Below are 11,107 nucleotides of genomic sequence, written 5' to 3'. Positions count from 1 at the left end.
TTTTTAGGTTAACTAAAAAAAAAATGGATTTCCTTCAAGAATATAAATATGGAAAATACATCTCTCATATTTACAAAAAATTGGATAAACATAATGCTGATACTGCTTTTGAATATAAAATAGTAAAATATTTTGTTAAATATAGTGAAGATGCTAAACATTTTGTTAAAAATTTTCATGTTAACAGACTAAATGAAGCTATGGATGAAATGTATAAATTATTAAGAGAAAATGCTGAAAAAGATTGTTTTAAAGAAAGATTTAAAACTTTACAAGTTTATATGCCAGCAATGTACAAACTATTTACTACAAATCGAGAAAATATTGATCGTCTTAATGAAGAAATAGTAGCAGAGAAAGAAAAACAAAAAGAAAGAGATGTGGTTATGTTTGAGTACATTGAAAAAAATGTTCCTGAATTTCGCAAAGAAATAATGAATTATTTTTATTTTGAAAATAAGACTGAAAAAACAATTAGTTTTCGTGAAGAATTACAACGTTCATTTATAAAGAAGATGGATTATTTGAGCACTTTTTGTTTAGATTAGATAAATGGTTTCATAAATTTTTTATTGTATTTTTTTTTAGATTACATAATAAAAAAAATGGAAAATGAAACAGGTATATAAGAAGAACTTTCAGCTAATGATTATTTAAAACTTTGTGAATGTGAAACTCTTTGTTTAGAATGTCAAAAACATATTAAAGAAATAAATGACGTGTTATCTGAACTTGAAACATTAATCAATAAAGTAAACAAACTTCTTGATAACTCATATTAAATTTTTTTATTGTAATTATGATAAATTGTATTTTTAGTTTTTTAGATTACATAATAAAAAAATGGTAAAAATAACAGTACGAGCATCCAATAGTTTTATGACACCTGCACTAACAACATGTCCATATATACAATTTAAACAATTTCAAAAGACTAAAATTGATTATGCATTGAATAAATTGAATGCAAATAACGAATTGAATGTAATGAAAGGAATTTTTTTAGATAATTTAATTTTTTATTGTATTTTTTTTAGATTACATAATAAAAAAATGGTAAAAATAATACTACGACCATCCAATAGTTTTATGACACCAGCAGTAACAATATCTCAATACATAGAACTGTGTCCAAATTGTCAAAGACTAAAATTGTTTATGCGATGAACGAAAAAAATAAATTTTTTAATAAATAATTTTTAGTTTATTTTTTATTGTATTTTTTTTAGATTACATAACAAAAAAATGTCAGATTTTTGATTTTATGTTGAAAATCTAATCTCTCTACTTTTATTAAGAAAAGCTGCTATTCATGATGAAAGTCAAACGATACGAATGTTAACGCAAGAAGCAGAATCTTGTCCAAAAGAAAATTGTACTGGTTTTAATCTTTGTGAATCTTGTAAAAGAACTTATGATCGCATTCATCGATATATTCACGAAGAAAATATTAAAGAAATGGTACTTGAAATATTTGAAATTTATACTATATTATAAAAAAATTTTGTAATTATTGTTTTAGGTTGCATAATAAAAAAAGTGGATTTGCTTCATGAAGTTGAAATTGTTCAAAATGAAGATGGTAGTTTGGCTATCGTTGATGATAAAATTGTGAACAAAGATCTTGCACCTCTCTTTTTTGAACTCATATGAGATAATATTTACAATAATGTTCGTGAAGATGTTGAAAAATGGGAGTATGATGATCGCTTTTTACCTCTATTTCCATTTGAAGATTTTCATGCGAGCGCTCGTAAAGAAATGACTCGAGAACAATTTGATCATTTTGTCAAAGAAGTTAATAAAATAAAACCAGAAGAATTACGAGTTATAAGTTATCCATCTGATGAGACCAAAGAAATAAAAAAATCCATGTTTGAAATTAAAAAGGAAAATTCATTGAAATTGCACGCTTCAATGTTATTGTTAAGCGAGCATGAATTACAAATGTGTGAAAAGATTGCGAAAAAACTCGACTGTATGAAAGAATTACTTTATTTTATTTGTAAAAAACGTGGTGCTGTATATGAGGCTCTTTGTAAAATTGCTCAATGTGAATGTTTCCCTGATTGTGTGTTTTGTAATTTGAATTCTTGTTATATTTATATAGAATTAAAAACTGTATATAATATATTTTTTTAGATTACATAAAAAATGGAAATAATAAAAAAAACTTCAACTAAACTCAAGTTGACTCAAGAACAGATAATGGAAATTTATCGAAATCAAGAGAACGACATCCGTTTTTTAGCCATATGTAACTGTTTAGAATATGATGAAGATAGATTTGTTTGTTTTAGTTGTCAATGTTCAGCTGAAAATGTCGAAGAATTTTACATTATGATAAAAAAAGTCTCTATTAAGAGTGCTTTTTCAAAATATTTCTTAAACATGACTTTTCCTATTCATAAATATAAAATAGAAGAAATGTTTAATTGTAAATTTTGAGAACAATTGTGTTTAGATTGTACAGACAAAAAAAATGACATTTTTATTTCTGAATTAAGAGAAAGTCTTTATAATAACAATAATGGATATTATTATTGATTTTTTTTTGTATTTTTTTAGATTACATAATAAAAATGTCAAAAACAACCTTTAAAGAATTTGATTTATATGAACAAGTAGTCAAGAAAGATCTTGATGGATTATTAGATTATGTTGTAAAATCTGATGCAAGAGGTGAATTAGAAAAATGTATGCTTTCTACAAACGATTGTGTGATTTGTAATTCTGTTTCATGTGACACTTATCAAGAACTTTTTGATTTTGAAGCATGCGGCACTTGTCGAGAAATATTTATAAAATTAAAAAAATATTTAAACAACAACGATCTCGTAAACAAATATCAAATGGAAACAACAAATTAAATTATTTTTTGTAATTTTTTCATAATTTAAAAAAAATTTTTTTGATTACATAATAAAAAAATGGAAATTAATATTGTATTGTCTGCAAAAAAAATTGGTTTAACAGAAGATTTGTTAAAGAAGACTTATGAATATCTTAAAAGCGAAATTCTTTGTTTAGGTTCATGTCCTTGTAAAGCAAACAATATATGTTTAAAATGTAAAATGAACAAAATTGAAATTTTACGTTCAGAAAATAATGAATCTGAAAAGAGATATAAACATGTAAATGCATTATATGTAGAATAAAATATTTTTTTATAATAAAATTTGTTTTTTTTAGATTACATAATAAAAAAATGGAACTAACAGAAAATGATTTGGATTTTTTGATGGAAAGCTTATACAAATTCAATCAAAATCATACAGAGACTTTGGAAAAAATTAAACAGCACGCATTTACTTCAAGAAAACTTTATGTGAATCTTGTAGATTGTGTTTTTTGAATTACGAATCGGATGGTTTTTTTATTGAAGAAGTTAAAAGAATACCTTCTATATTGATTTTGATGGTGTTTCAATATATTAAAATACATCATCATGTTTATTTGAATTTAAATTTTGAAAGTTTTTTTTATTTTTATAACAATATATCTAAAGAAGATTTATTAAAACATGTGAAAGAAAAATGTCTAGAAATTGAAAATTGTAAACATTATTTAAATGAATGTGAAGATTGATATGAATTTAAATATTCTAAAGTTTGGAAGCGAAGTTGTTCATTTATATATTGTGATAAATGTTTTGAACAAGTGAATTAAAATGTCAACTTTTTTAGATGAATAAAATAAGAGAAAATGATAATAAAAAAATGCTCAAGTTATTAAGTGGACAAAAAACGTTTTAAAAGAAGATGAAATGTTGACTATAAAGTTTTTGACGATTGTTAATGGTCAAGACAATTTTTCATGCAAACTGGAAAAAATCGTTGACACGAACATTATTTTTATGATGTTTTTATAAAAAATGCTATTATGTATTTATATTCAAAATAATTTTTTTTAGCAAATAAAAAAAATGTTACCTTTACAACAACAAAAAGCTCTTCAATGGCTCAATGAAGGAATCAATTTTTTTTTTACTGGGGGTGCTGGTTGTGGAAAAAGTTATATCGTGAAAGAAATTACTCAAAGTAAACAAATTTATAAAACAATACATATTACAGCGAGTACACGAATAGCAGCTCATTTATTAAATGGTGTCACTATACATGCTTTTACTGGTATAGACACAGGTGTTAAAAGTTTAGATTATTATAAACGACATATGCATCCAGACATTAAATAAACGTGGTTGGAAACTGATATTTTAATTATTGATGAAATTTTAATGATTAACGCTCAAACATTTGATTTATTACATTTAATAGCTTGTGAAATTAAACTATGTTATGATGAACTACTTAGTGGTATACAAGTTATTGCTTGTGGTGATTTTTTTCAATTACCACCTATTAAAGGAGAATTTGTTTTTAAATCTAAAATATGGCGTCAATACATGACACAAGTTTTGGTTTTAACTGAATGCTTTTGACAAAAAGAAGATGCGCAATTTTTTGGAGCTTTTAATGAAATACGTTTTGGACAAGTTTCAGACCAAACTATTGATTATTTTTTGCCACGTTGTTATAAAAAAGATGAAAATTTGAATTATATATATACTTGATTATTTTTTACAAATATGGAAGTGGATGATTATAATAATAAAAAATGGAGAGTAAAAAGCACGAAGATTATTGGTTTTATGCTAAAGACGTTATTAAAAATTCAAACATACAATGTTCGTTTCAGATTCCAGCAGCTGTTCATCTTAAAATTGGTGCTATTGTTATGGCTGTGAGAAATATCAATGTCGAGGAAGGTTTGTGCAATGGTACTATTGGTACAGTCATTTTAATAGAAAATAATGCTGTTTGGGTCAATATGAATGGAAAAGAAGTCAAAATTGAATGTGTCAAAGAAGAGATTTTAGATTGCTCTCATGCCGTTGTAGGTTAAAGATTGGGTTTACCTTTAAAATTAGCTTTTTCTTTTACTGTACCTAATGGTCAAGGAAGTTCAATGAATAAAGCAGTTGTTAATTTTATTTCAAAAGTTTTTAATAATAGTCTTTATTATGTTTCTTTACCATGAGTTTGTAATAGTAATGATATTTTTATAATTGTTAATAATAAATTAGAATTACGAAAAATATTTGAAAGTATAACTGTTGATTCGGATGTTTTGGAATTTTATAAAAAATACATGTAGTTTTTTTTTTTCAGATGTAAAAAAATGAAATTTGAATATCAAACTGAGGAAAGTAAATTTAGTAACAACACTATATACACTGAACATTTTTTTTACATCAAAGATGATTATAAAGATAAAGATATTATTGAAGAATCGCAACTTTATTCTGAAATTCAAAGCCCAGATGAAATTGTTTATTACGTAGAACAAAAAACATTGGAAGGATTTGAAACACAAATGAAAAATAGTATACATTTTGCTGACTTGTTTCAAATTTTTTTAATTGGTTATAATATTGTTACTTTATATTGCAAATCTATTGAAGATGGTTATTGTAATGTGTTGAAACGTTGTTACAATTCACTTGTTTATTTTATAAAACCTTTAGAAGGACCGAATAATTTACGTTTTATTCAAGATGCCAATGTTCGTGCTAATTTTTAATATTTTAGAAAACGATAGTGGATGGAGGTTGATACGTTTATATAATATTAAAATCAAAACTCTATCTAATTTAACATAAAGATCAATAATGAAATTACGAGATTTTGAATTGTCGGGTTATAAAAGAAAAATGCTCATGACAGATGTACAAATTCAAAAAAAGAAAAAGCATAATAAAACATATTACGAAAAAAACAAAAATTACTTTTACTTAAAAAACAACAAAATAGGAGCAAAGAAATTGATGTAGACGAATGGTTTGGTGAATGGTATAGACCTCATTCTATAACACATTGGCAAAATTCAGAAAAAGGTCTTTCTTATACTAAACTCTCTTATGAACAAAAAAGAAAAATGTTTTTGGAAAAACGTTTTTTCTATAGTATTTTGTTTGAACCTGGTTTATGTTTTTATTCTGCTTTTCTTATCTTTTTGTTGGCTCGACAATGGAATGTGTGCACGATTAAAGAATGGAATAAAAAAGTTTTGGAAAAAAATACAACCGATTTACATTCAGAAGAAAATATTTTACAACTCGTTTTTAAAAATCAAGATGAACAAAATATTCTTGCTTGGAAGAACGTTTTACAAAATTTAAAAGAAAAATCGAAAAATATGTCATTTCAAACTTTTATTGATTTGTGTCACTGTTTTGCTTACGAAAATACTTTTGATCGTATTAACATTAAAATTTTTGCTGTTAACAAAAATAATACCAAATTTCGTTTATTGCATTCTAAATTAAAATGGCAATATAAAAGTACACTTACAGAATTATTAAAAGTTGTATATGAAAGCGCAAACATTACCAAAGACGAACAAGATTCGCAAAGATTTTTTATTAATGACGAGGAAAGAAATAAAGCGAATCAACAGAGAAAAATAATCAACACCATAAAAGTTTGTATTTTTTTGAAAAAACAATTCTTTTCATGCTATAAGCGTGGTGAATGAAAAATTTTCTACTTTACATTTTTCTGCTAACAAGTCACGTGTTCTTTTTCAATGTTCAGAATGCGGACAAAAATTTACTAGAGACTCACACGAATGTGAAGGTTATTATAAACCAGACAAATTTACATACAGCGATTGTTTTAGTTACTATTGTCCGCAAAAATCATTCGTATGCACAAGTAGAAACTTATTTCCTTTTTTAATGACGTCTGATTGTGAAACGAGTATTTCAAAGTCTGAAGGGAACGCCACATCTAAAGTCAAACCTTTATTCAAGTTGAGTTATCATTGTCACAGTATTGTAATTCAATGCATTCATGAAACATTAGCAAAAGAATGTTTTGGTTTGGATGAACAAGGACACGTTATCACCCAATGGATTTTTTATTATGAAAATACTATTGAAAGTTTAGCAAGAAATCCTTTAATGTGTCTGCCTCCCTATTTTCAACCAGGAGTTTCTTTACTTCACAAAACACACAGACGTATATTGTAAGGAAAAGTTAAATTCGACTCACAAAAATATAGAAAAATTAAAAATAGAATTAAGAGTTTATGATTTAAAAGCTTGAGCAGATACTTTAGTTCGATTTGCTTATGAAATATGTTTACCGCGTTTTCAAAATTTTAATATAACATGTGAAGAAAGAAATTTAATATGGCAAAAAAAAAAATCCTTTATGTTCTATTTGTAGATATCCTGTAGATAAAATACGACAATCTGAGATTTATAAAAATAAATTTTCTTGCACGACTCCTCAAGAAATAAAAAGGTTAAATCATAACGAATTTCGTATTCATTTTTCAGGACAAGTTTATCGATTAGCTCATGATTATTGCAACAAAAATTTAGGCAGATATAGTCAACATTTGTTTTGTCCTATTTTTGCGCACAACGCTTCTTTTACAATCGTATTATGATTGTGGAAGGTTTAAAAAACTTTTTGGATATTCCTTTATACGGTCATTTGGGTGAATCTGAAACATCACCTTTTAATGCTTTTATAAAATATAGAAGCATGCAAGATGTTTTTGTTATATCTAAAAATGTAAGCAAAGTTAATATTATCTAATATTATCTATTAAATTTGTGGACAGCTTGAAAATTTTAAATTGTTCGTTAGAGCAAGCGAGTAGTATGTTATCTCAAAAAGCTCAAAATCAAATTGTCAACACCATGTTGCATTATTTACGACCTTTTCATCTTGAAATTCATAATTTAACCGTCAATCAAGAGTTTAAAAATTGTTTCATTAAAAAACATTATTTCCTTACTCGCAAATAACAGACGAACTATTAAACATTGAAAATAAAATATTTCCACCTATTAAAATGTTTGCTCAAAACGATTTAATGAAGTCAAACAATTTACAAGAAGAAATGAAAAAAATCAAAGAGGCTTATGAAGTCGTTCAAAAATTGTGGAACTTTTTAAATTTAAAAACTTTAAAATCTCTATTACATATATATACTGAGCTCGACACAGTAGTTTTAGGTTCTGTTATGATTGACTTTGATGAAAGAACATTTGAATTTACAAAATTTCATTATCTTAATCATGTGAGCATTTTTAGTTATACAAGCAAATTAAATTCTGCAATCAGTTTAATTCATATTCAATTTCCTCCGACAAACGAACATCAAAAAATGATTGAAAAGGGTATTCGAGGGGGCAACCAACGGTACACAAAAGTACCCCATTGATACAGAATACTCTGAACCTAAAATTAAAGAACTCAAATTAAACAATAGTTTATTAAGAGGTTGCTTAATTTTTATGGACGAAAATGGTCAATATGGTGGTGCTCAATTAAAACCTTTACCTTTTTTCACATGAAATATTCTTGTGATTTGAAATGCACGACCTTGTGATTCGAAAATATCACCGTGTTAATTTAAACGGATTCTCAACTAGTGCTTTAGTCCATTGTCAAATTACCATGAAACCAGAATATCAAGCTCAAATAGGAGGTTTTTCACCTATGGTTGAAAAAGAAAATATATCATTACAGGATTATTCTCCAGCTGAAATTGTATCTAAACGTTATCTCAAAATCAATGTAAAATATGGAATGAAAACAATGGAAAATATGAGAAAAAGACAAAACCATTATATTGGTCATGAAATTAAGTTCGCATGAAACTTTTGAAATTTTAAACACTTTAATATGGTTGACTACGTGTTGTGAATGTGTTGTTGAAAAAATTTACAAAGTACTTCCTCTATGGCGTTATCCACTAGCTTAAAAAATGGTAAAAAGAAAATGGAAAAAAGAAAAGCAGCCATTAAAAAGGGAGACAAAGTAGTCGATGCTTCTTGCATATTGCAAATTAATGGACATTACGGAACATTAAGTCAACAAATTGTTCTAAAACTAAATACCGTTTTTTTAAATCTCAAAGAAAAAGCAATTCAAAAATCATTGAAAATTTTCAAAACCTTCGCCATGTTTTAATTTGAGAAGGACAAACTGATGAAGATAATAAATTGTTACTTTTTTAATTTACTTTGTTGTTTAACCTTTTCATTTTCAAAATATATTATATAACGGATCACTGTTTATTGGCGTTGAACCTGTAAAATATAAATTGGACGTTTTTTAAAAATAAGTATGTTTACATTATTACGACACTGCCGATTTTAATTACGGCGATTATTTTAAAGAAAATCTTTTCAATTTGATTAGCGATGTCAAAACAAAAAGTATTTTATTTCACGATGAAAACAATCATCATGAAAAGAAAGACGTCTTTAAACACTTAAAAATAAAAGATCATAAAAATGCTCTCGTTTTAACAGCGAGCGAAAACTGTAAATTAATTAACAAATCTTTACGTATTGTGGCTCCACAAATTTTATCTTATGCAAAACTCAACGTGGGACGTTTTAGTTGTGAATTGGGATAAGTATTAAGAAATAATAAAGCTAAAAAACATTTAGTAGTAACAGATACTGATTCTGATTGTTTTTTTATTACGCAAAAGAAAAATAAAAACAACACACTTTTTTCAACGTTTCGCGAAAAAGTAGAAGAATGGATTTTTTTTTAAAAATTTGGCGATCGTTGGACAGATTATTCAAATTATAAAAAACTCACCCTTTCTATTCTACTCTTTACGCCAAAGAAACTGATCATTTTCAAAACGAAATACCACCTCCTTATTACATTGCTCAAGCTTTTGCTATGGGACCTAAATTTTATAGGGTTCACAGCGTCAATGGAGACGAAGAAAAAGAAAACTATTACAAAAATAGATCTAAAGGAGTACCCAATTCTAAACTTTTATTTTCAAATTGTGTTAACGGTTTTGATACTTTTGCAGCTAAAAGATTGTTTAGAGAACTTCTTTTTCCAGTGGTAAAAGAAAATCAACCTATCGAACAAAATAGAATGAGCGTCAATTACAAACAAGTTAAAATACAAACGCACGTTATTGATTTTTTAAAAAAATTTACACAAAAAAATTATGTTTTTGATGACGGAGTCATGACTAAAAATCGACATCATTATCTTTTGGAACCGCTACGAAAAGCCAAGTTAATTGTTTTACCTGATACGGAAAAATTTTGTAGTGATGAACACATTCAAAATTTACTTTAAATTGAAAACAATATTATAAAACAATCAGAACGTTATCAAACAATGACAATGTTTATTCGTAAAGTTTTGATACCTTTATTATATGATCTTAAAGAGAATATAAATTTGTAAAAAAAATTTTTTTATAAATAAAAATATGGAGTTTTATTTTTTTGATCAAAAATTAACAACACAAAAACTTGAAAATAAATTAAAAGAAATTGGTTTTAAAAATTTTTATTTAGTAGAAAATACAGAAAACGAAGTTCATTATTTTAAAATAAAAATAAAGATTTTTATACTTCACGTTTGATTCTCATTACTCTCAACGGGCGAGATTTAAATTTTGAAGAATTTTTAAATTGTTGTACTGAATGTTTGATTGATTATTTACGTTTTGTGTGTCACGTAGGATGTTATGAAGAAGATTGTGTTCATTTTGAAAATTTTAATAGAGTACATTCTAATTGTACTTGTCTTTTAGAAAAAGAAAAAAATGATTGATAATATACTATTAACAGAAATCGCAAGACGATTAAATCGAGATTGGAAAACATGTGGAAGATATTTAAAAGTAAGCGAATACGAACACGATCTTATTGATACAGATTACAGATATATTGAGGATAAAAGTTTTGAAATGTTAAAAATATGGAATTGTAACGAACCATAGAACAACTACGCGTTGGATAACATACCAAGAATGGACATTAAAAAGATTATTTTAGACCGTTTTTTGTAAAAAATTTTTGTAACAAAAAAGATATAAATAAAAAAAAATTGTTGTTTTTTTATTTATACTAAAAAATGGAAAAAAAAGAAGAAAAACCTCTTGAACCAAAACTCGACACTGTAGAACAACCTGCAGAGAAACCGTTATACAAAAATGATGGTAGATCTATAACTGAAATATTAAACAAAAAAGGTTTTCATGATTTTTACTTAAAAGGAACATCAAAAGAAACTGAACTCAAAGACGAAGAAACCAA

At 26.0% G+C, this 11,107-nt stretch overlaps 2 protein-coding genes across 3 annotated transcripts in view; one reads left to right on the top strand and one right to left on the bottom strand.

The window, feature by feature from the left end:
* The first annotated feature begins 2,930 nt into the window (after nt 1-2,930).
* LOC136079161 (ATP-dependent DNA helicase PIF1-like) lies at nt 2,931-4,441 on the top strand. The gene is made up of 3 exons (XM_065794883.1): nt 2,931-3,134; nt 3,914-4,142; nt 4,278-4,441. Exons 1-3 carry the CDS (start codon nt 2,931-2,933, stop codon nt 4,439-4,441), a joined length of 597 nt encoding a protein of 198 aa, XP_065650955.1.
* LOC136079548 (uncharacterized) overlaps nt 3,477-11,107 on the bottom strand; it is a 135,530-nt gene continuing 127,899 nt past the window's right edge. The window contains exons 11-12 of one of the 2 annotated variants that reach the window (XR_010638019.1): nt 8,361-8,517; nt 5,158-8,258 (exon numbers count right to left, since the gene is read on the bottom strand). Coding sequence is in view for 1 of the 2 variants with exons in the window: in XM_065795379.1 (XP_065651451.1) it covers nt 8,473-8,517 (45 nt within the window). In the remaining variant the exon portion in view is untranslated. Of the gene's footprint in view, nt 8,518-11,107 lie in introns of both variants that reach the window. The other variant, XM_065795379.1, reaches the window with a different exon arrangement.

Source organism: Hydra vulgaris, chromosome 04 (assembly GCF_038396675.1).
Source record: "Hydra vulgaris chromosome 04, alternate assembly HydraT2T_AEP".
Lineage (NCBI taxonomy): Eukaryota > Metazoa > Cnidaria > Hydrozoa > Anthoathecata > Hydridae > Hydra > Hydra vulgaris.
This window is presented reverse-complemented; position numbering and strand designations above follow the sequence as displayed.